General features: G+C 38.2%; 1 protein-coding gene across 6 annotated transcripts in view; it reads left to right on the top strand.

Moving 5' to 3' along the window:
• MANBA (mannosidase beta) overlaps window positions 1-25743 on the top strand; it is a 119481-nt gene that overhangs the window by 84431 nt on the left and 9307 nt on the right. For 4 of the 6 annotated variants that reach the window (XM_082390983.1, XM_082390985.1, XM_082390987.1 and 1 more), the window contains exons 13-14: window positions 3398-3562; window positions 20356-20500. In XM_082390983.1, coding sequence (XP_082247109.1) covers window positions 3398-3562; window positions 20356-20500 — 310 coding nt within the window. The remainder of the gene's footprint in view (window positions 1-3397; window positions 3563-20355; window positions 20501-25743) is intronic. The other 2 variants (XM_082390988.1, XM_082390984.1) reach the window with 1 other exon arrangement.

The following is a 25743-nucleotide window of genomic DNA, read 5'->3' as shown; positions in this document are numbered from 1 at the left end:
GGTAACTACTTTTTCCTTTCCAATCTAGATGCCTTTTGTTTACTTTTCTTGCCTAATTGTGCCCTGGTTAGAACCTCCAGTACAGTGTAGAAGTGGTGAGAACAGATAACCTTTTCTCACTCCTTTTCTTAGGGAGATTCCTTTTTTTAGGGAAAAAAGCCTTTTTATCACTTAGTATGATATTAACTGTAGGTTTTTCATAGATGCCCTTTTATTCCTAGTTTGTTGCCTGCGTGTATCATAAAAGGGTATTGGATTTTGTCAAATGCTTTTTCTTCATCTATTGAAATAATCATGTAGTTTTCCCCCTTCTGCATCACTTGTGTGAAGTAACCACAAAAAAAGTTTTAAGAGAATTTAAAAATCTTCCTCAATCTCACCGCCTGAACACAACTATACTTCTACATTGAGGTTATATTGTATTTTTAACTTTAATAAATAATAAATAACTTTTAATAAATAATGCCATAACCTTAGTTCTACCCCTTGTTTTTTTATTACTCCCATATTGTGGTCCCAGTCTTTTGGGAACACTTGTTTTAAAGTGAAAGAAGGTGCAGTTCAGTATCCTGACACAGGTAGGAACAAGTGCTGAGAATGGAAAAGAAGAAATGAAAGAAGCAAAAATATTTACTGAGCAGATATTCTGTACCAGGTACATCATTTAACAATAATCCAGCCCTGAGGCCCAGAGGGAAATCAAGGCACTGTATAGTGAGAGTTTTGTCAATGTCCCCAGATTGTAAGTAGCATATCTGTATTCAGGCTTATTGTCTGACTCCAGAATTGATCTATTTTCTTTTCACTACATTTCAGGAAGATGAGTGTTAGGAATTGCTAAACCTTTTTAAAAAAATCTATAAGCATTTCTATTCACCTCTCGAAAGTAATGGAATTCCCATGTTTTTGTGAAATGCCTGATGACATTCAAAGATACTAAACACTATATTTTAAAATAGGGAAAGATAAAGATAAGTCCTGTTTATTATGAACCCTTGATTTGATTGTTGCCTCTTTTCGAACTGCATTGCTTAGTTGAGAATTTGAGTAGGTGTTGGGAAGAGAAAACCTTTACGTAAAATCTTCACTCTTATTTAGAGCTTTTTTTTTTCATGCATTCAACAAATATATTAAAATGTCTTTCTCTGGTTGGGATACATTACTTCGTCGTAAAATAATCATATTTTCAACAGGTGATCATCAATATACAGCAATAGAAAGACTGGGTTTTGGAATAAACAGATCAGGATTTGAACACTAGAACTTCCACACGCTAGCTATATTGCCTTGAAAAGATTATTCATTCTTTTTGCATTTCAGTGGTCTCATCTGTAAATTGGGGTTAATAGTAGTAGATACTTCAAGGAGTGTTTGTGTACATGTGTGCACATGCAGGTATGCATGTGTGCATGTGATGGTGTGTAAACATTAAGTTAATTAATACGTTGAAACACTTAGCACAGTTCTTGACACATAGTGATGAGCCCATAAAATGTAAGCTATTGTTACTATTAATATAGGCAATGCTAGTCATATGGTTTATACGAAGCTAGACTACACTAATTAGCTTTGGATCTTGGGCAAATTACTTAACCTTTCTGTGCCTGGTTTTCTCATCTGTAAAATAGGGTGATAATAGTACCCACTCATGGGGTTGTTATGATGATTAAAGGAGTTAATATTCTTTTTTTTTTTAATTTTATAGCTACTTTATTTATTTATTTATTATTTATTATTGGCTGTGTTGGGTCTTCGGTTCGTGCGAGGGCTTTCTCTAGTTGCGGCAAGCGGGGGCCACTCTTCATCGCGGTGCGCGGGCCTTTCACTATCGCGGCCCCTCCCGTTGCGGGGCACAGGCTCCAGACGCGCAGGCTCAGTAGTTGTGGCTCAGGGGCCCAGCTGCTCCGTGGCATGTGGGATCTTCCCAGACCAGGGCTCGAACCCGTGTGCCCTGCATTAGCAGGCAGATTCTCAACCACTGCGCCACCAGGGAAGCCCAGGAGTTAATATTCTTAAAGCAATTAGAGGCCTTATCTGACACTTTCTAATTCCTTCTGGTAACATTGTTATAGCTGAAATTTACAAGAATTTCAAACCTTAGCTATCAGAAGGTAGAAAGCTTCCCACATAACAGATCAGGTTTATGATTATGGGATACATTGAATTTATTAGCAGCCAGAGGGCTGAGAGGCCAGGAGATGTGTTTTTCAGATTTTGAAAAGGAAGAAGCGTAGAAAGAAGGGAAGACTATTGGTAAAGGTTTGCGCATCTCAAATGTGTACAAGATGACTGTAAATACTATACCTCTGTTTCAAATAAATAATAGAAGTAATTGGTATTCTCTAAACTGCCTGGTGGTAACATTTTCAAAAAATAAATACAATTTGGAAAAACCACCACATTAAATATGGCTAAGGTATATTCCTTATATTTTGGTATAAATCAATTCCTAAAGAATAACTTTTTCCTTTTAAGGTGATTGGTCTGTGCATTGCATGATTACTGAGAATTCTAAGTCATATTTTATGAACAGGGATTATTACGCTTTCTAATTTTCAGGTTTTTTTGAGGGTGGAGTGGAATATGTTTTTTCAAAGTCTCTGTGTAACTTGGCTTAAAACTTAGATATTTTCAGATGTAGCCAGCAATTGTCTTATATCTTTGTCAAATGCTAACAGTTCATTAAATCATAGGGCCTAGAAGCCAGAATTATTGCCTTTTTTTTTTCTTCTGTAGAAGGTACACTACTAACCTGTGTGGTATTTGTTTTTATTTATTTATTTATTTATATTTTTGTTTTTATTTTTTACTTGACCTGATGATAGTTCTCAAAAGGAAAAGAAAGATTCTGTAAGTTAAAAAAAAAGAAAAGAAAAAAAAAAGATTTATTATTAGGGGAAAGAAGTATCATTGTTTGGTTTGAATCTTCAACTATATCAAAATTAAACATGTGTATATATCAAATATATTTAGTAATCACTGAGAAGCAAATGAGCAAGTGCTAAGCATTTACCATTTTACTGGTGATATTACTGTTAAAGAATTGACAGTTTTAAAAGAATGTTGATTTCAGTTCATTATTCAGTTTTGACAGTTTATTTACTTCGATAAAATGACCTTTTAAAATGCACATAACAAATACTTAAAAAAACAAGAAAAATGTTTTGATGAGACAAGACTTTTGATGGCAATACCAAAATGTAACTTTCTAGGTTTGAATAAGGCTGGTCTTTCACTAATAACAAGTATGATGGCAAAAACATGTGTGAAATTAGAGTCACAAGAAACCTCGAGCTCTTTTCCAGTGTGTAGTACTTTTCAAGTTTGTCAGGAGTATGGAGAAAAGTAGTTTCACTCCTAACTTCCCAATTTGAACCTCTTATTCTTTACTTGAAAGGTTTCATCTAAAGAGGACTGGTCTTACGAAAGCAAATTTGCACATCATAGACAACATTTCACAGATGGTAACTATAAAATGCTTCACCAGGCTGAGCTTCACTTCAAACTCCCCCAAAGTGCAGATCAATTACGCAAGTTCAAAGACACTATTTATCTTACTCAGGTAAGCCATTTTTATTCTGGGCTTCAACAGCTACCTGCAGTTAACATAAAGAGATCCTGTAGATTTTATAAGCCTTTTGTGGTGAAAAATATTCAAGTTTTCATTTTGCTGATTAAAAAAAATTATCTGCTTCAAAATGGGTATTTGATGACATGTAGAACTTGAAATAGTTAATTTTTGGCATTTGTCTCTCTTACAAGAACAGCTCACAAAGTTCTACAACAAATTGTGCATTAAAATCTTCCCTAGCTCAAGATTACTATCAAGGTTCAGTAATTAAGTCGGTAGCATTTGCCAAGGAAAAAATGGGACAATGGAACACAATAGAGTCCAGAAACAGACTCATGTATGATATAGTCACCTGATTTATGGTCACAATGCCACTGCAATCCTGTGGGAAAAGATAGTCTTATCAATAAACAGTACTGTATCAAGTGGGTATCTTTATGGGAAATAAATGAACTGTGACTCCATATACAAAAATTAATTTGATTAGTGATCAAACACTCAATTGGGAAAGGTAGTATGATAAAGTTTCTAGGAGAAAACATAGGAGAATAGCTTCATGACCTTGGCATACACAAACGATTTCTTAAACAGAACGTAAAAAATACAGACTATGAAAGAAAATAATGATAAATTGGACTTCATTAAAATTATGGACTTTTGTATATCAAAGGCACCATTAAGAGAGAGAAAATGCAAGCCACAGACTGGGGAACAATATTTGTAGTACATATGTCTGACAAAAGATGTGTATTTAGAATAAAGAACTTCTGTAAAGCAATAAGAAAAAAGACAGATAACCTGTTAAAAAATGGACAAAAACCTTGAACAGGCACTTCATCAGAGAAGATAACCAGATGGTCAGGAAGTATATGCAAATATGCTCAATTTCATTCTTAATCCAGGAAATGCAAATTACAGCCATGCCAGGATACTCCTACACACTATGTACACAATGTAATTTTAGCAGAATGGCTAAAATTAGAAAGACTGACAATACCAACTGTTGGTGAGGAGGTGGGACAGCTGGGACTTTTAGACATTGTTAGTAGGAGTGGAGATTTGTTTAAACAGTTTGGAAAATCTTATGGCAGTTTCTACCCAAGTTAAACATTTGCTTTCTTCATGAATCAGCATTTCTACTCTTAGCTAGGTACCCAAGAAAAAGGAGTGCATATGTCTGCCAACAGACATCTAAAATAATGTTCATTGCAGCTTTACTCATAATAGACCCAAACTGGAAACAACCTAAATGTTCTTTAACAGAAGAATTTACAGACAAATTGTGGAATATTTATACAATGGAATACTCCACAACAATAAAAAAGAATGAGTTACTGCTATCAGCTTCAGCCTTGATGAATCGTATAGACATTATGTTGAGCAAAAGAAACATTGTAGTTTCACTATAGACAAAATGAATCAAGATGATATAGAACAAGTTAAGGGTAACCACTCTTGTGGAGGAAGATGGTGCATTATGATTAGGAAAGGGTACGAGGAAACTCTGGCCTGCTAAAAACGTTTTGTATCTTGATCTGGGTACTGGTTATGTGGGTGTATACATATGTTAAAATTCACTGAGTTGTACACTTAAGATCTGTTCATATCATATTGTGTACCTTACTAGATTATTTTTAAACAGCTCTACTGAGATATAATTGACATACCATAAAATTCACTTGTTTTCAGTGTACAATCAAGTGATTTTTAGTATGTTTACTGAGTCATGCGACCATCACCATAATACAACTTTAGAACATTTCTGACACTCCAAAAAGATCCCTCTTGCCCATTTAAAAAAAATAAATTTATTTATTTATTTATTTATGTTTGAATTTTTGGCTGCATTTTGGCTGCACATGGGCTTTCTCTAGTTGCGGCGAGCGGGGGCTACTCTTCATTGCAGTGCACAGGCTTCTCATTGCGGTGGCTTCTTTTGTTGCGGAGCACGGGCTCTAGGCAGATGGGCTTCATTAGTTGTGGCGCACAGGATCAGTAGTTGTGGTGCACAGGCTCAGTAGTTGTGGCGCACGGGCTTAGTTGCTCTGCGGCATGTGGGATCTTCCCGGACCAGGGCTCAAGCCTGTGTCCCCTGTATTGGGAGGCGGAGTCTTAACCACTGTGCCACCAGGGAAGTCCCCCCTCTTGCCCATTTGTAATCACTCTCCTTTCTCACTTTCAGTCCCAGGCAAACATTAATTTGCTTTCTGTTTCTGTAGATTTTACTTTTCTCAACATTTCATATAACTGGAATCATATAATATGTGACCTTTGGTATGTGGCTTCTTTCACCAAGCATAATGTTTTTGAAGTTCTTCCATGTTAAAGCCATATATCTGTGCTTCATTTCTCTTTCTTGCTAAATAATATTCTGTTGTATGGATATATCATGTTTTACTTATCTATTCATCAGTTGATGGACATTTGCATTATTTCCAATTTTTGACTATTATGAATAACACTGCTATGAATATTTGCATACACATCTTTGTACCTATATTTTCATTCCTCTTGAGTAGAAATATATGAGTGAAATTGCTGAGCTCTATGATAAATTTATGTTTAACTTTTAAAGAAAATATTGACCTGAATTTTGGATAATATTTTTATCTTAATGTTTACAATTTATATATTTTTTCAGACATGACCAATTTATTGAGAAAATTCAAATTTCAGTTTGGCGAAGTATAACCAGGGGCAGAGTTTGGGATAATCATTTCATTGGCGGCAACTACATTTTCTAGAGCTAATTTGCCGTGGGGTAGTATCTGAAGTAAAGAAAACAAAACTTTAAAAAATAATTTAAATTATTGGGTGGGTGATAAACATACATATTTGCAGAGGAAACCAAACAAACAACCAGCTTACACAACTGAGGCATGAGAAATGCTGATGCTAGTAGAAACCCTTTATTCCATTTAGTTTAACAGACATTAAACACCTAATTTGTTCCAGACAGTGGGCTAGCTGCCAGGGTTGAGGTGGAAACACAAAAATCACCAAGACTTCATCCCTGTCCTTAAGAAGTTTACAACAGCACATGTAAAAATGAGGGCTACTGGTGAAGTGCCAAAAAACTGCTCAAAAAACCTGGAGGGAGGAGAGTTTACCTTTACTTCTCAGTAGAGGCTGAGGTCGGGCCTCTCTTAAATTAGGTGGTGTGGGTGAGGCAGGGGATAGCATGCCGCCGAGTAAAGAAAACTCTGGTGTCTAAGCGTGTCTTGGCAACAGGAAATGGTCTGGTTCCTCCACAGCCTTCAGTGTGTGAGAGGGGAAGGGATATTCAAAGGTATTTAGTTTTATTTGAATCTCTCTCATCATTAGCCCACTATAAGAGATTGACAAGGAAGTGAAAAATGATTAAAAAAACCCACACATCCAAGTTTGAAGAGGCAGGGACATAGACGGGAAATACCATTTCATAGTTTTAGTGTAAACTCAACTGCTTGTGTATATCCACTTAGTAGCTTAAGTAAAACCATCAAAAGGGAAAAAAAACTCCACTGGCAGCACCACGGTTCATCATGGCAGAACATGGTCTCTCCTGTTAGACTATAAAGCTAGCTTTGGCTACTGCCAATGGTGGATGTAAGGACACGATGGAAATTAAGTTCACTTTTACTTTACAAACTAAAGTCTGTAAACATTTCCACCTTAACTGAACATAGATGACAAAGAAGGCTTAGAAGAGAGAATTTGGGGAGAGAGATGAAGTCTTTGTAGGCTAACTGAACTAAAAATGACTTGGGATGCTGTATCTCCTATTTCCAAAATACAGGGTGAGCAAGTCTGAATAATAGTTTGCTATGTGTATAACATACACCTCAAAAAAGAATTCTAACACAACATACTACTAATCAAACATCACACGTTCTGCTTTTGCAATTTACACAAATTCCTGAATTTTAATACTTTAGGGAACCTTTACAAACACAACATACAACAAGTTGTAATATTATGCATCACCCTTAACTTCGGAAAGTTTGGCTTATATTATTTTATCTCAAAGGAAAACTAATGTTTATAAATGTCATTTTCCTATGGAATTAGTTCATCACCCATTTTAAAAACTAATTTTTAGAAAAGAAGCTTCCCTGTAAGGTAACTTGGAATGCAAACACCTGCCAGGCTTTGATGAAATAAAAACAAACAACTTATATGACCAGCACCTCATAAAATCAAAATCTCCTTTTGAAGCACAAAGTTCAGTTCTTCTTGCCCTCTTAGTAAATGCTAATCCGAACCCTCCCCGATCTAGGAACTGTTCTGGTTTGTTATGTTATCACATACATACAGTATTTTTTAACATTAAGAAATTCTTGACACGGTACCATAAATAAATAGCTAGTTTTTAAAACCAAAGTGACTCAGAATACTAGAACAGATATAATAGCACACTAAAATGGTTTAAAAGTAAAATAAAAAAAAAATAAGAAATCTATCATGGTCTTATTAATTCAAATTAAAAACCAAAGATGAAGTATCATTTCAGACCTATATACATCAAGATGCCAGTTCTTATAAAAATGTACTTTAGTTGTAAATGCTAGATATGTAAAAATAAAACAAAAATTTTTAATAGATAGGGAAAACAGTAACTTTTGCCATTAAAATTTAAGTTCTTTTAATGTTTTTAATATTGGAGTTGGGGAAAATTCATTAAAGTTAAATAAAATTAATAATAAAATTATTTTTATATTTTTATTATATTTCATGAACCTGTGAATACACCTACGTTAAGACTATTTGAGAACCACTGCTTATTTGTCTGATATTTTTGCTATACTTGTTTCAAGTTCTGAGAGAGAAGGTAAAAGCCTATTCCCAATCATATCTGCAGTAATGTGTTAAACATCACATTTTAATTTTTGCATCTTAGCATCTAAGAATGTACCAGTTTTTATACAAACTCATGCTCACTCTCATCAGTTTTCTCCTGTATGAAAACACAAAACCCTGGATGGAAGTTGAAACAGAAAACTGTCAGCCAAAAGACTCTTTTTTTTGGAAGGTGATAAACTGATGAAGAAAATTTTAAATTTTCAACTATAATATTATCAATTCAGGAAGTTTTTCCTATGTAATATGTAATTTATAAACTTACCTCATAGAATACAAGTTTAAGGATTCTGCTGATATCTGTTCCTTTTAAAGTGTTGCAGTTCATCCTTATTAGTTTTTTGTAGCCAATATTCTATAAAAGTGTCTCAGTTTTGATATATGAAATAGGATGATCCTTATTTGCACACACGTGTGCATGTGTGAACCTTTTCAGCTGTTGTTTTTCATGCTGGCTTTCCTCCTCCCGGCTGTTCGTTTTATTACCGTTACTTTATTCTACTTCCCCAAACCGCATTCAAAGAACTAACAGAAATAATTGTTCTTTCTGAACTCATGGGCATCAGAGGTACACAGTCAGGAGCTGGTGTAGACGTGGGATTATTTATTGGCGGTTTTTGTTGGTGATGGCTTTTGTCTGATCCTTTAAGCACAAGCGTCCTATCAGGCATTGGCTGGGAATTGGACTTGTCCTTGTTGGTTCTACCTTGGGACTTTTTGATATACTAGATGGGATCTGAGATGAAAGAAATCAGAATTATGATTTTTTTTGTTGTTTGTTTTCAGTGTTGGACTTTCTTGACTGAGTACAGACAGGAAATGTTAGAGTAACAAGTTTTTTTCCCCTTACTACTTTGATATTAGAACAATCATCTTTAACCTGTGTATAAGAAGTAAAACCTTTCTTTGGTCCGTTTTCTCTGTTCCCACTCCCACCCCCGATCTTGTTCTCATAATCTGTCATACTGCTTTGAAGAACTTGCCTGTGTGCCACTTTTTAAGACATTCTGTTAAGCAATTTATTTTGTGTGCAACTTTCAGAAAAATCTTGGCAGAGAAAGCTGTGCAGTAAGTTTCTTTACATTTAGATCCTTCCCTAGCTTCTCTTTATCTTACAACCACAAAGGTATCCCTTAGGCTCTTACCTCTTTAATTCTTCTAATATTCCAAAATAATCTTGCCCCACCTTTCATTCTCCTACTTTAACCTGTTGTATTGTATTCCAAATAACCTACATACCTAGGCACACTCTCTTAAGCTGTGTCACAAAGACCTCGCTGCTTAGTTTGAGGACTGTCTACACCAACAAATCTGTTAGGTGACTTACTCGGCCACCATAGCCTCTTGCCAGCGTCCTAGAGAGGAAGCTGGGCTATGGACAGTCTTTACTAACCCCTTAGCTTATAGCCCCCTCTAGTGCTTTCATTTATTCTTCACATATTTGTTGAGCATGTAATGAGGGCTAGAAGTTTGGGGATGTCCTTGAGAGACTCAGAGTCTTTCGGGATCCATTTTATCTACCCATGTTGCAAGTTTGATCATAAGGACTAAGAAAAAAAAGCAGGCTATGCTGTAGGCTCAGGTGTTGATGATACCTGCTACCCTGGAACAGTGTCTTGTTTGGTAAGCAGCACTGAGATGTGATGGGGACCCAGGCCATGCTGAGCTTTTTAAGTTGGGGGTAGGGTGGGTAAAGGAGGGGAATGAAGGTAAGATTAGTAACATAGTGTATTATACACTAGTGTATTATATTTACATGCATCACGTAATTTAACAGTCAAGCAGACAATTAGCATTCTCTGCATGTCTACTCAAACACCTGGCCCTGGGGCAGGAAGGTGCCTTGTATACCTTCTCATGTAATCTAACATCTCTAGACATCTCTGTTACTATTTCCATTTTATACATGAGGAAACAGAGGCTCAGAAAGGTTAAGTATTTTCCCCAAGTTCTCAGGGCAATGAATGGAGCAGGTTTCGGCTTTTTAAACTATAATATTAAATCTCTTCACAATTGAGATAAGGGAAATTCTATAACTACTGAGGTGGTTGGTTGAATTATAACATCAATTTTCAGCAGTTAAGTAAAGCAGACTTAAGAAATTTGGCACAATAGAGAATATGAACAAAGCCAAAAGTTAATTCTTCGAAAAGATCAACAAAATTGAAAAACATTTAGCTAGCTTGGCCAAGAAAATAAGAGAGAAGACTCAATTTACTAAATCAGGAATGAAAGAGGGAACATTACTATTGACCTTACAGAAATAAAAAGGGTGATAAGGGAATACTGTAAACAATTCTGTGACAAGTGATATATCCTAAATGAAATGGACAAATTCCTAGAAAGACACAAACTATGAAACCTGACTCAAGAAGAAACAGACAATATGAATAGACCTTTAACAACTAAAAAGATTGAGTTAGTAATTCAAAAACTTCTCTCAAAGATGGCTTCACTAGTGAATTCTAAAAAACATTTAAGGAAGAATTAACACAATCCATCACAAACTCTTCAAAAAAATAGAAGAGGCAAAATCGCTTCCTAACTCATTCTGTGAAGGCACTGTTATCCTGATACTAAAACTGGACAAAGACATATCAAGAAAAGTACACTACAGACCAATATCCCTTACGAACATAGACAGAAGAAAGTCTTCAGAGAAATAATAATCCAAATCCAGCAGCATATAAAAAAGTTTATATATCACAGTCAAGTGGGATTTATCTCAGGAATGCAGGGCTGGTTCAACATATGAATGTCAATCAATGTAATACACCATATTAATAGAATAAAGGGAAAACAACTACATGATAATCTCAATAGATGAAGAAAAAGCACTAGCCAAAATCCAACACCCTTTCATGATAAAAAAATTCAACATACTAGGAATAGAAAGGAGCTTCCTTGACCTGAAAGAGAGCATCTGTGAAGAACCCATAGCTAATATCATATTTAATAGTGAAAGAAAGAGAGCTTTCCCCCTAAGATCAGGAAGAAGACAATGATGCCTGCTCTTGTCACTTCTATTCAACATTGTACTGGAGATTCTAGTCAGCACAATTAGGCAAGAAAATGAAATAAAAGACATCCAGATTGGAAAGAAAGAAGTAAAACTATATCTGCTGATGAATGATCTTATATATAGAAAACCATAAAAAATCTACCTAAAAACCTATTAGAACTAATAAATTAATTTAGCAACTTTGCTAAAATCCTATTGATATAGGATCAATATACAAATATCAGTTGTATTTTAAGCAATAAAAAGTTTGAAAATGAAATTAAGTAAACAATAGTATCAGAAAGTATATAATACTTTGGAACATATTTAACTAAAGAGACATAAGACTTGCACACTGAAAACTACAAAACATTATTGATGGAAATTAAGGAAATGGAAAGACATTCTGTGTTCATGGATTGGAAGACTTAATATTGTTAAGATGGCAGAACTCCCCAAATTGATCTACAGATTCAACACAACTCCTATCAAAATTCCTACTACCGGACTTCCCTGGTGGCGCAGTGGTTAAGAATCCGCCTGCCAATGCAGGGGACACGGGTTCGATCCCTGGTCCGGGAAGATCCCTCATGCCGCGGAGCAAATAAGCCCGTGCGCCACAACTACTGAGCCTGTGCTTTAGAGCCCATGAGCCACAACTACTGAGCCCTCGTGCCACAACTACTGAAGCCCGCATGCCTAGAGCCTGTGCTCTGCAACAAGACAAGACACTGCGATGAGAAGCCCGCGCACCACAATGAAGAGTAGCCCCTGCTCGCCGCAACTAGAGAACGCTTGCACACAGCAATGAAGGCCAAACGCAGCCAAAAATAAACAAATAAATTTTAAAAAGATTATTAAAAAAAAAAAATTCCTACTACCGTCTTTGGAGAAATGGGCAAAGTGATCCTAAAATTTATATAGAAATGCAAGGCACTAAGAATAGTCAAAACAATCTTGAAAAAGAAGAACAAGTTTAAAACACTTCCTGCTTTTAAAACTTACTACGAAGCTATAATCAAGGCAAGTAATCAAGGCAGTGTGGTACTGGCATAAGGACATAAAGACTGGCATAAAGACAGACTTGAGAGTCCAGAAATAAGCACATACATCTATGGTCAATTGATTTTCTACAAGGGTGCCAAGACAATAAAATGGAGAAAGAATAGTGTTTTGAACAAATGGTGTTAGAATAACTGAATATACATATGTCAGAGAATGAATTTGGACCTCTACCTCACACCGTATACAAAAATTAAAATGGATTAAAGATCCAAATGTATGAAACTCTTAGAAGAAAACATAGGTGTAAATCTTTGTGAATTTTGATTAGGTAACAGTTTCTTAGATAGGACACCAAAGCACAAGCAACCGAAGAAAAAAATAAATTGGACTTCATCAAAATTAAAAACTTTTGTGTGTCAAAGGACACTATCACAAAAGTGAAAAGATAATCCACAGAACGGGAGAAAATATTTGCAAGTCATATGTCTAATAAGGATCTAATGTCCAGAATATATTAAGAACTCTTACAACTCAATAATGAAGACAACCTAATTTACAAATGGGCAAAAGATTTGAATAGACATTTCTCCAAAGAAAATGACCAATAGGTACATGAAAAGATGCACATTATTAGTCACTAGGGAAATGCAAATCAAAACCACATGAGATACCACTCATGTCCACTAGGATATCTAGAATTAAAAAAAAAAAGAAAGAAAATAACAAGTATTGGTAAGTGTATTGGTCAGGATTCTCCAGAGAAGCAGAACCAATATGATATATGTAGACATATAAAAGAGGAAAATTGTTACAGGAATTGGCTCAAATGATTACAGAGGCCGAGAAGTCCTACAATCTGCCATCTGCAAGAAGGGGAACCAGGAAAGCCTGTGGTATAATTCAGTTTGAGTCTTGAGGCCTGAGAACTGAGGGGCCATTGGTGTAAGTCCCAGAGTTCCAGGGCCCAAGAACCAGGAGCTCCAGTGTTGGAGGGTAAAAGAAGCTGTGTCCCAACTCAAGAAGAGAGAGAATTCATCCTTCCTCTACCCTTTTGTTTGATTCAGGCCATCAGCCAACTGGATGACACTCACACTCTGGTGAGGACAGACCTTCTTTTCTCGGTCTATTGACTCACCAGAAACATCCTCACAGACACACCCAGAAATAGTGTTTACCAGCTGTGTAGGCATCCCTCAACCCAGTCAAGTTCACACATACAGTTAACCATCACAGTAAGGATGTGGAGAAATTAGAAACCTCAGATGTTGCTGGTGGGAATGTAAAATGGTACAGCTACTGTGGAAAAGTGTGTCAGTTTCTTAAAAAGTTAAACAGTTACCATAGGACACAGAAATTCTACTCTTAGGTATATATCCAAGAAAAGTGAAAACATGTTCACACAAAAAGTTGTGTATAAATGTTCATAATAGCCAAAAAGTTAAAACAATCCAGATGTTTATCAGCCAATAAGTGGATAAACAAAATGTGGCATATCCATACAATGAAATAGTATTCAGCAGAATAAAAAGGTTTGAAATACTGGTACATACTACAACATGGGTGAACCTTAAAAACTTTAGGCTAACTGAAGGAAGCCAGTCACAAAAGGCTATATACTATATTATTCCACTTATGTGAAATGTCCAGAATAGGCAAATCCATAGAGACAGAATGTAGATGAGTGGTTTCCAGAAGCAGAGGAGAGAGGAGAATGAGGAGGGACAGATTAACCAGTACAGATTTTAGAGGGTGATGATGAAAATAGTCTGGAATGAGGTAGTGGTGAGAGTTGCACAACCTGTGACTATACTAAAAACCAATGAATTATAAATTGTAAAAGAGTGAATTGTATAGTATGAATTATCTCCAGTTAAAACATGGCTTTATTGGAAGATTCTTATTGTCAGGATTATTTTATTTTATTTTATTTTATTTATTATTATTTTTTAAATTAATTAATTTATTTAATTTTGGCTGTGTTGGGTCTTCGTTTCTGTGCGAGGGCTTTCTCTAGTTGCGGCAAGCGGGGGCCACTCTTCATCGCGGTGCGCGGGCCCCTCACTGTCGCGGCCTCTCTTGTTGCGGAGCACAGGCTCCAGACGCGCAGGCTCAGTAGTTGTGGCTCACGGGCCCAGTTGCTCCGTGGCATGTGGGATCTTCCCAGACCAGGGCTCAAACCCGTGTCCCCTGCATTGGCAGGCAGATTCTCAACCACTGTGCCACCAGGGAAGCCCCAGGATAATTTTAAGTAAATAAAGTATATAAATACCATCGTATCAGGAGAACTTATCACATGGCTTCTCCTAGTTCCAAGGGTAGAGGGTGTGGTTCTGAGCATGTAGCCCAGCTACAACTCTATCACTCTGGAGGAAGGGGAGAATGGGTTTTTGTAGGCAGCAACCTTCATCACAATGGCAGAGCTAGAATTGGAACCTAGGTCTTGGTGTCCTGATCCAATTTCTTTTTCCCATACCATGTTTCTCTAAGGAGACTGATTTCTTAAGTGTAATCAAGCAAGCTGCTGAAAATAGGCATATTTTTGAAACTAAAATAAGATTTGTCTGCTAACAGTGGGACTGAGTAACCTAGGAAATGACTAAGCATTTATCCTTCTCATATATAAAGATTGCTTTCTTTAGGAAAAGATGCATGAATATATAAATACAGGTACAATTTTTAAAGGGAAAGAGGCAGTTGCAGAGATTTTTTTTTTTCCCAGGGAAGTAGGATTGTACATTTTCCCTTTAAGATGGATAGTGGGCAATGGCCTTCTGCATTTTTATGAACAAAGGTGTCATTCATTAGCCCTAACTGGCACCCACTGGTGTGGATAAACCCAGATCCATGTTACAGGCGTGGCACCATCTGCCTGTGGAGGGTACTGCCTGGTGCACATGCCAGAACCCGGAGCACCGAAGAGCCTTGGTTATCACTTTCACACTAAGTTCAGGTGTGATAGGCCACTAGTTAGAGCTTGCTTAGTGCTCTTTTCCTTTCATTCCTAGCAAGGCTTAGGAGTCCTGCTTGCCTTAAAAATTTTTTTAAGTTTAAAAGGATTGCTAATGTTTACCTATTAAACCAGAAAAGGCAAATTACAGCTAGGAAATTGTTAGAATAGATATACAGAAATAAATATATTTTGCAGGTAGTTCTGAGAATTGAAATAGTTCAGGGACTGAAAACTCAAATGTTTGTAGGGGCCGGGCAGGTAATTTAAATGGATGAGAGTCTGATTATTGGGGATTGTGGCAAAATGGAGCATACAGGCCCTGACTTAAGACATTAAACGACAGCAAGAAGAAACAAAAAGCACCCGCTCTGTGAGCCAGTTAAAACCTGCGTGGGGCTGAGTTCTGCCTGGAGGCTTGCAGTTTATGGCAGCCTCTTGACTGGAACATAATATAGCAACATGCAACAAGGACTTTAAAATGTGTCATATATTATTACCAAAAGAGACAACACAAGAGGCAAAGAAATTAATTTGGACATAAAATGTTCTTAGCTCTTGTATTTAAAGAAAAAATCTGCAAACCATTCAAATGCCTAATAATTACTGGAGAATGATTCATCAAACTATGGTATAACTATATAACCATTTAGAGCACAGAGATATATAGAAAATGCCAGGGCATCACATGGAAATGTACACATGTGAAAATTAAGTGAGAGTAGAATACAAAATTATAAATGTATATGAGTTACAGTGTATGTTAACAAAGATCAGGAAGGAATTTGGAGCATTGTAAAAAATTTGCCACTCATCAGACTTTTTCCCCCTGAAAAGAAGCTTAAATTCACCATGAAGAAAATGCAGGTCACCTCTACCAAGCCCTTCAGTAAAATATCTAATCGTCCTTTGGATTAGATCCAACTAAGCACAAGCATGACTGTTTCAATAGATGTGGCTTTGTCCTAGAAGTTTTTATTTTTGCCTGAAAGAGATGACTTAATTTCCTACCCTGGTATACACTGATGTTTTGTTCCCCACCTCAAAATTCTGATTTTTTACTTTTCTCCTATTCACCCTGTTTTATAAATCTGGATCCAAGGAAACTGATTCCAGTCCCAAACTTATTTATTTTTTAAAATTTTATTTATTTATTTATTTATGGCTGTGTTGGGTCTTCGGTTCTGTGCTAGGGCTTTCTCTAGTTGTGGCAAGCGGGGGCCACTCTTCATCGCGGTGCGCGGGCCTCTCACTATCGCGGCCTCTCTTGTTGTGGAGCACAGGCTCCAGACGCACAGGCTCAGTAATTATGGCTCACGGGCCCAGTTGCTCCGCGGCATGTGGGATCTTCCCAGACCAGGGCTCGAACCCGTGTCCCCTGCATTGAAAGGCAGATTCTCAACCACTGCGCCACCAGGGAAGCCCCCCAAACTTCTTGAGTGACGCCCCTCCCTCCATTCTACTCGTGAGTCCATGCTGAACCAAGTCCCATAGCAGAATATTGCAGGTCCTTTGGCTTCCTTGGTGTATCAGGCTTTGGAGATACTTCAGATCCTGGAAGTTCCAGAATTGTTGGCCAACACCCAAAGTGGAGTGTCCATGGTGGTCGCCATCTGATGCCCGTGCTTGGCCTGTCAGGGCTGGGCTAGCACCTCTGGAGTGTCTGGTGATCAGAATACCTCTCCCCGTGTGTTCCTTATTGGTGTGATGAGGGCTTCCTCATCTTCTCCTCCTGTGACCCCTTTACACACAGTCCATAAAGCCTTAGCCGATTTTTCAGGAATCTCAGGATGAGAACAGACTTCTTGTTGTTCAGTGCCTCGGGTGTGTGTGCCGCAGGGCAGGGGCTGTGGCTTGCTTGGTTTTGTGCCCATGGGCCAATTTTAGCTTGGTTGGTGGGGACGTCATTTGGGGGCTCAGGTGATTTAAATAAGTTCAGATGTTATCAAATTTTAAAAACAAAGGTTACTTTCCATGCTGATGTGAGGTTAAATCTCTAGGGGGCATGCATTGATAATTGGTGCTGCCCTCAGCTCTGTTTCCACTAAGATTTCATTTGGCTGCTTTACCTTCACTGAACTTTCTAGAAATCGCTCCACAACGCTGATTTTGTACAGTAACTCGACGAACATGTGAACGTTTAATCAAGGGGCTTGATTTCTCTATGCCTAGCTATCCAGGCCTAGAAGTAGATGAATCTCTTTCTTCTTTAGTTCCGACAAGATTGGTATTTTTAGAAGGAACTTGGTTAGAGATCCTGAGTCTAATTGTTACTCACCCGGGTCCTTGGACTCTTAATCCATAGAAATTGGTAAGAGGCCAGAGGAGAATTTCAGGCAAGGCTTTATCAGGACTCGAGCTGCAGCATGAGGGAGCGAAAACAAGTAACAGGTGCCGTTGGTTCCCTGGCTCCTTAAAAGGGGTGAGGCTGGAGGTGGACTGGTGCGTTGGCTGGGAGGCGTAGTTTAGGTGGTCTGCGCACCCCCTGGTGGTGCTGTGTGCAGGGGTCACGCCCAGTAGCCTGCTTTTGCTTCCGGCACCTCAGAAATGGCAGTTGGTTTGTGGCCTTTTTGTATCTTATTGTTCATAATTTGCTCCCACTGTGCATGTGTGCAGTTAGTTTTAGTGCTGTCTAGTTTCTTTGCATTGTTGCTTGCGGAGATGTTTGTCCAGGTGCAAGCACTCTGGTAAAGGGTCCCAGGTCCCAGCCTATCTCATAATTGCAGATTAACTGGACTGTTATAGATCATAGTTCTTAGGCCTATTTTTCATATTTCATTCCTTGACTTAGTGCTAGACTAATATATTCAGAGAGTATCCTGTGGTCATTTTGAGCTGGCACCCTTGCCACTCTGTTCGTGAGATTCTTACTTTCTTTAGAGTGTTATTTGCCTGTTGTCACTGCTGTGTTCCCAGTGGTCTGGTTCCTGAATGGAAAGGGCGTTTCTTTACCTGCTCACAGCTAACATCATCTCTTACCCAGAAGATCATAATAGATTTCTAAATGGTCTCCCCAGACACCCTCTAATCCCCTGACTCCTTTCAGTGGTCAGTCGCCTGTTGCAAATGCAAGTCTGCTCACTCACCCTTTAGCTTAAAAGCTTTCTGTGACTTCCAGTTGCCTTCAGGATGCATCCCAAACCTTCCCAGGTCTGCCCCCGCATCTCACCAGTCTTGCTGTCTTTGCTCCCGGCTTTCTGAGTTCAGGCTGCCTTGGCCTTCTTTCAGTTCTTTGCTGTGCATTCTCCTCTCACCACACGTGTCCCCTCTGGCTGCAGGGTTCTGCCTTCTCTCTTTTTCTCTTTTCCGTACTTCGAGGCCAATCCCCCTCCTCAGCTAGACCCATTTCCCCTACTATCCAGGCTCCTAACATCACACCCCTCTCTTTCTTAGCCCTCATTACTGTTTAAAGTTTCCATATATTTGTGTGATTCTTTGGTTAAGGCCTGTCTTCTACACAAGCCAATGCGCTCCACAAGGGTGGGCTGTCTCTTTTTTGCTGGGAGAGGGGCTTACCATTACCAGCATGCAACACACAGTGTAGGTATTTATTAAATTTTTATTGAACGGCCATGATTTCTTCTCGCTTTACCCTTCTGGAGTTTTACAGCTCTGCCTCATGTAAGTTGTAACTTCATCTGTGACTTCCTCACTAGCCAGCTCTCCTCGATCTAAAGGTCTGGCTTCACTGGAGCTTTTCTAGCTTTTTAGGAAGGCATCTGAACTTAGTCTTCTAGTGGCCATATATGCATCCCTCTTTTTCCTTCTCTGTGAAAATCCAGACCCTACTCTAAGGCCGTCCTTTTCTCTGACTGGGGAATCCTTGCAGCTCTGACTGTCTCTCCAGGTTCTCCTCGGTGACCTCTCCTAATGAGCCCAGTGACCTCTTATTCATGAGCCTCTCCTAACTACAGCTCCAAGCTCAGAGATGTGATACCCACAGTGTCAGTAACAGCAGCAATAAAGGAGACTGGTTTTTCAATGATGATGACAGTAATTAAGGGTCTTGCATGAAGTTTTTTCATGCCTCTTAAATAAGAACTAAATTTACTTGTCTCTTTGTTGCAGTTTACCATCTGTTCTGATATAACGAAGGAATTGCATTCATAAGAAGTTTTACCTTATCAAAAGGCATGATATAAAAACAAGTGCTTGACTAGAAGAAAGGGGTTAGGGATTTGACAATATCAGAGTCATAATATAGTTCTTTTTCTATAGAACTTTTTTCTAATAAACTATTTTCTTAATAGCCACGAATGTGTTAGTAAAACCCATCACTGCCCAAAACTTAGTGTTTGACTACATATAGCATTTGCTCTGGAATCATCGTCTTTGTTTTCCATCATTGCCTCCACTATCGTTAGCAAAGAACCTTTTACACCATCCTATTTCCACGATTACCTGATTACCCATTGTTAAGCCCAATACCAAGCTTCCCCCCAAACCCAGCTGTTATAGACAACAGCTTCTCATACTAAGGGGTTGGTTCCAGATCTAGTATAATGATGGTATATATAATGGTAATTAAATTCCCAAATTTATTCAAGCCTATAATTTTCTCAGATCTAGACAGCCTACCTCAAACAAAAACACCTGTGTTTTTTTTTTCTGTGTTTTTTTTTTAATCTTGCAATGGACTAAGCTCTTTTTTTGAATAATCTTTTTTTTAAGATTGAAGTGTAGTTGATTTACAATGTTGTAAGTTTCTGGTGTACAGCAACATGATTCAGTTATACATATATATACTTTTTCATATTTTCCATTATGGTTTATTACAGGATACAGCATATAGTTCCCTGTGCTATACAGTAGGACCTTGTTGTTTATTCTATATATAGTAGTTTGCATCTGCTAGCCCCAAACTCCCAGTTCAACCCTCCCCCTGCCCCTTGGCAACCACAAGTCTGTTCTCTATATCTGTGAGTCTGTTTCTGTTTTGCAGATAAGTTCATTTGAAAAACACCTGTGTTTTAATGTTTTCCCCTGAATCAGGTGATGCAGGCCCAGTGTGTCAAAACAGAAACTGAATTCTACCGCCGCAGTCGCAGCGAGATAGTGTATGGAGAAGGGCACACCATGGGGGCACTTTATTGGCAGTTGAATGACATCTGGCAGGCTCCTTCCTGGTCTTCTCTAGGTAAGTGTTTCAGCATTCTTTGTGTGAGTGAGAGAAAGCCATACCTGTGGGGAGAGGCACTGAGAGAGCACAGAGCTGGAGGGGTCAGATGAACCCAAGCAGGACTCCAGGGCCAGGAGGCCGTCCGGCTGCTGGTCTCGGAGCTGTGGCCTCCTCTCCCTCCTTCACAGTCTTTCCAGGAGCCTTAGAGCACAATGAGTTCTGAGCTGTGCAGTCGCAAAAGCAGGCGAAGGAAGGGAAAGATTCAGGCGTGAAGATCTCAGCCGTGTGTCTTCTAATTGTTGCTTAGAATTTTGAATTTATTTAAGAGGACTTTCCAGGGCAAAAGGAGATTTACATAAGCACCGCTTCTTCTGTTTAGGAGAATTCAACCACAGGAAAGTTTGGCCCAGCTAAGTGTTAAAATGTCCCTTTGCTGACTCCCCTTCAAGTCCATCAGGTCATCTTTCTTTTGCCCTGTTGATCTCTTGGAGGAAAGGGAGTTGAGTGAGAAATCCAAGTAAGAAGGGTTATCAGGTGAACCTGTCTGTTCAACGAGGAGCAGGTGAGATGGCTGACATTGTTTGAATTATTTCATCTATTTTGGTGCATTAAAAAAAATTAAGGTGTAATAATGAATGTTGGCCTTCACTAGAGGTGATTTGAAGCCAAGTTCAGTTAATGATATAAACCAAAGTTTTGGGTCAAAAATGAGGCAAGGCCATAAAGTAAGAAGGCCCTCTTGCTGGGTGAGGCTCTTAAACAAGCTGAGAATGCAAATCACAGAGTTCCTTCCCCACATGCTTTGATCGGTGCTCATGACCTCCTGCAGGGAACTGCAGTCTTGATCAGGTTTCCCTGATCAAACTCTTGATCTCCACCAACCAGAGAAAAGGGTATTGAATGAGAATCAGGGGGTAGATGCTAAGGGAATAGCCTTTCTGGGACGCTTAAACTGGAGAAAGAGATATTGTTCAGAGACAGTTGGGGCCTGGCCCTGCTTCCTATCTGCGGATGCGGTGGTGGTCTTCTGAAGCTGAGTTCGGTTCAAGAAATGGGAGAGCCCAGGCTCTGTAACTCTTCCCTTAAATGACCCTGTGTTCTTCAGAAAGGATTTAAGAGTATGATGGCAGAGTAAGAATTTGTCTGCCTTCTAAACTCTGGCAGGACAATGCATTCGAGGAGAGGGTCACCATCTCCTGGGGGTGTCACCGTTCAGTAACTAAGGTGTGTATCACTGAGACCTTTTGCTTCAACTGCTGTTCTCTTGAATGTCTTCTGTTTGTGGCCTTGATTGCTGCAACCACACATTTGAAGTCTTTCTCCTGTAATGGATGTCACATGTGAGAGTGTTTAAGTTATCTCAGGTCCAAGCCATTTTCCATTTAGCAGAAAACTTTCCAAATATAAGTTCTAGTTCATTTCATAGATCTAATTGGAAAGGCCTCTCCGCCCTTCCCCTCTCATTGTTATTTTTAAGGGGAAATACTAAGAGTTGGAATTGAAGTGTTGGATAGTTGAACTTTTGCAAAACCTAAAGAAATCAGTTCTAGCTTAACCTCAAAACCGTGTTCCTTCATCTCAACAGCTTGCACTGGTGAATTCTGGAAGTGCTCCCCCATTCTCTCTCCCCCTCTCTCCCACCCACTTTCCCTCATCTTACTCTCTCACCCCCTTCTCTCTCTCTCTCTCCCTCTCACTGTATACCTCTCTCTGAAGCTATCTGGTGATGCAGTGTTTTGTGGAGAAGGATCTTCTTTCTGAAATAGAGGCATGTTGAAATATTTTTTAGTTTGTGGGTTTAGCATACCAGAGATGCCAACAGGGCACAGGATTCTGCAGGTTTTTGATAGCTTCTAATTGTATTTGAGGAATTGTCATTAATTGTCATGCGTTTGGATGTTCCCCTCCAGTCTGAACTTACCAGCCATATTTGTGATTGTGGTTGCTTTGTTTCACTCAGAGGATTTTGTGCCTATGGGAAAAGGAGACTTTGAGTTCTAAGTAACTTTATTTTTTTAAAAAAATATTTAATTTATTATTTATCTATTTTTATTGAGGTATAGTTGATCTACAATATTAGTTTCAGGCGTACAATATAGTGATTCAAAATTTTATAGATTATACTCCATTGAAAGTTATTATAGAATATTGGCTATATTCCCTGTGCTCTACAGTAAAGCCTTGTAGCTTATTTATTTTATACATAGTCGTTTGTACCTCTTAATCTGCTGTCCCTATGTTGCACTTTGCTCCTTCCCTCTCCCCACCAGTAACCAATAGTTTGTTCTCTGTATCTGTGAGTCTGTTTCTGTTCTGTTATATTCATCCATTTGTTTTACTACACATATAAATGATAACATATAGAGTATTTGTCTTTCTCTGTCTGACTTATTTCACTAAGCATAATACCCCCCAGGTCCATCCATGTGTTGCAAATGGCAAAATTTCATACTTTTATGGGCAAGTAATATTCCATTGCATATATATATATATATATATATATATACACACCACATCTTCTTTATCCATTCATCTGTTGATGGACACTTAGGTTGCTTCCACATCTTTGTTCTTGTAAATAATGCTGCAGTGAACATTGGGGTGCATGTATCTTTTTGAATTAGTGTTTTTATTTTCTTTGGATATATACCCAGGAGTGGAATTGCCAGGTCTTATAGTTCTAATTTTAGTTTTTTCTGAGGCACCTCCATCCTGTTTTCCATAGTGGCCACATCAATTTACATTACCACCAACACTGTAGGAGGGTTCCCTTTTTCTCCACATCCTTGCCAACATTTATTCTTTGCGGTCGTTTTGATTATAGTCATTCTGACAGATGTGAAGTGATACCTCATTGTGGTTTTGATTTGCATCCCTGATGATCAACAATGTTGAGCATCTTTTCATATGCCTGTTGGCCATCTGTATGTCTTATTTCGAGAAATGTCTATTCAGCTCTCCTCCCCATTTTTTGATTGGGTTGTTTGTTTTTTCTATATTGAGTTGTATGAGCTGTTTATATATTTTTGTATATTAACCCCTTGTCGGTCGTATCATTTGCAAATATTTTCTCCCAATCAGTAGGCTGTCTTTTCATTGTGTTTGTGGTTTCTTTTGCTGTGCAGAAGCTTTTAAGATTAATTAGATCCATTTGTTTATTTTTGCTTTTGTTTCTTTTGCCTTAGGAGACAGAGCCAAAAAAATATTGCTACAATTTATGTCAGAGTATTCTGCCTATGTTTTCCTCTAGGGATTTTATGGTTTCTGGTCTTACATTTAGGTCCTTAATCCAGTTTGAGTTTATTTTTGTAACGGGTGTGAGAAAATGTTCTAATTTCATTCTTTTACATGTAGCTATCCAGTTTTCCCAGCACCATTCATTGAAGAGTGTGTCTTTTCTCCATTGTATATTCTTGCCTCCTTTGTCGTAGAGTAATTGACCATAAGTGTGTGGGCTTATTTCTGGGCTCACTATTCTGTTCTATTGATATATGTGTCTGTTTTTGTGCCAGTACCATACTGTTTTGATGACTAGCTTTGTAGTATAGTCTGAAGTCTGGGAGCATGATACCTAGAGCACTATTCTTCTTTCTCAAGATTGTTTTCACTATTTGGGGTCTTTTGTGTTTCCATACAAATTTTAGAATTATTTGTTCTAGTCTGTGAAATATGCCATTAGTATTTTGATATGGATTGCACGAATCTGTAGATTGCCTTGAGTAGTATGGTCATTCTAACAATGTTAGTCCCATCTATGAACACAGTATCTCTTTCCGCTTGTTTGTGTTGTCTCCAGTTTCTTTCATCAGTGTCTTATAGTTTTCCATGTACAGGTATTTTCCCTCCTTAGTTAGATTTATTCCTAGGTATTTTATTCTTTTTGATATGATGGTAAATGGGATTGTATACTTAATTCCTCTCTTATAGTTTGTTGTTAGTGTATAGAAATGCAACAAATTTCTGTATATTAATTTTGTACCCTTTGACTTTACCAAATTCATTGATGAACTCTAGTAGATTTTGGTGCTGTCTTTAGGATTTTCCTTTTTTTTTTTTTTTTTTCAAGTAATGTCTGAAACATTTATATTAACATATTTCCATACAAATAACCCAAAGAAAGTTTAGTATTAGTTGTTTTTTTTTGTTGTTTGTTTGTTTTTTTATACTGCAGGAGGATTTTCTTAGTATCATGTCATCTGCCAACAGTGACAGTTTTCCTTCTTCCTTTCCAATTTGTATTCTTTTTATTTCTTTTCTTTGTCTGATTGCTGTGGTTACGACTTCCAATACTATGTTGAATAAAACTGGGAGAGTGGACATCTTTGTCTTGTTCCTGATCTGAGAGGAAGTGCTTTCAGCTTTTCACTGCTGAGTACGATGTGAGCTGTGGGCTTATCATATATGGCCTTCATTATGTTGAAGTATGTTCCCTCCATACCCACTTTATGGAGAGTTTTTACCATAAATGGATGTTGAATTTTGTAAAAAGCTATTTCTGCATTCATTGAGATGATCATATGGTTTTTGCCTGGTTTTGGAATCAGGGTGATGCTGGCCACATGGAATGAGTTCAGAAGCTTCCTTCCTCTTCCATTTTCTAGAAGAGTTTGAGAAGGATTGGTATTAATTTTTCTTTGAATGTTTGGTAGAATTCATCAGTGAAGCCATCTGGTCCTGGACTTTTGTTTTTTGGGAGTTTTTTTTTTAATTAAAAAAAAAATTTATTTATTTATTTATTTTTGGCTACACGCGGGCTTTCTCTAGTTGCGGCGAGCAAGAGCTACTTTTTGTTGAAGTGTGCAGGCTTCTCATTGCAGTGGATTCTCTTGTTGTGGAGCACGGGCTCTAGGTGCGCGGGCTTCAGTAGTTGTGGCACGCGGGTTCAGTAGTTGTGGCTCACGAGCTCTAGAGCACAGGCTTAGTAGTTGTGGCTCATGGGCTTAGTTGCTTCACGGCATGTGGATCTTCCTGGACCAGGGCTCGAACCTGTGTCCCCTGCATTGGCAGGCAGATTCTTAACCACTGCACCACCAGGGAAGCCCTTTTGGGAGGTTTTTGATTACTGATTCAGTCTCTTTACTAGTAATTGGTCTGTTACGATTTTTTATTTCTTCATGATTCAGTCTTGGAAGGTTATATGTTTCTAGGAATTTATCATTTCTTGTAGCTTGTCCAATTTGTTGGTGTGTAGTTGTTCATAGTAGTCTCTTATGATTCTTTGCACTTCTTTGGTATTAGTTGTATTGTCTCTTGTTTCATTT

This window comes from Balaenoptera borealis, assembly GCF_965194805.1.
Source record: "Balaenoptera borealis genome assembly, chromosome: 4".
NCBI lineage: Eukaryota > Metazoa > Chordata > Mammalia > Artiodactyla > Balaenopteridae > Balaenoptera > Balaenoptera borealis.
Note: the sequence above shows the minus strand (reverse complement) of the source record. Positions and strands in the feature narration are given on the sequence as shown.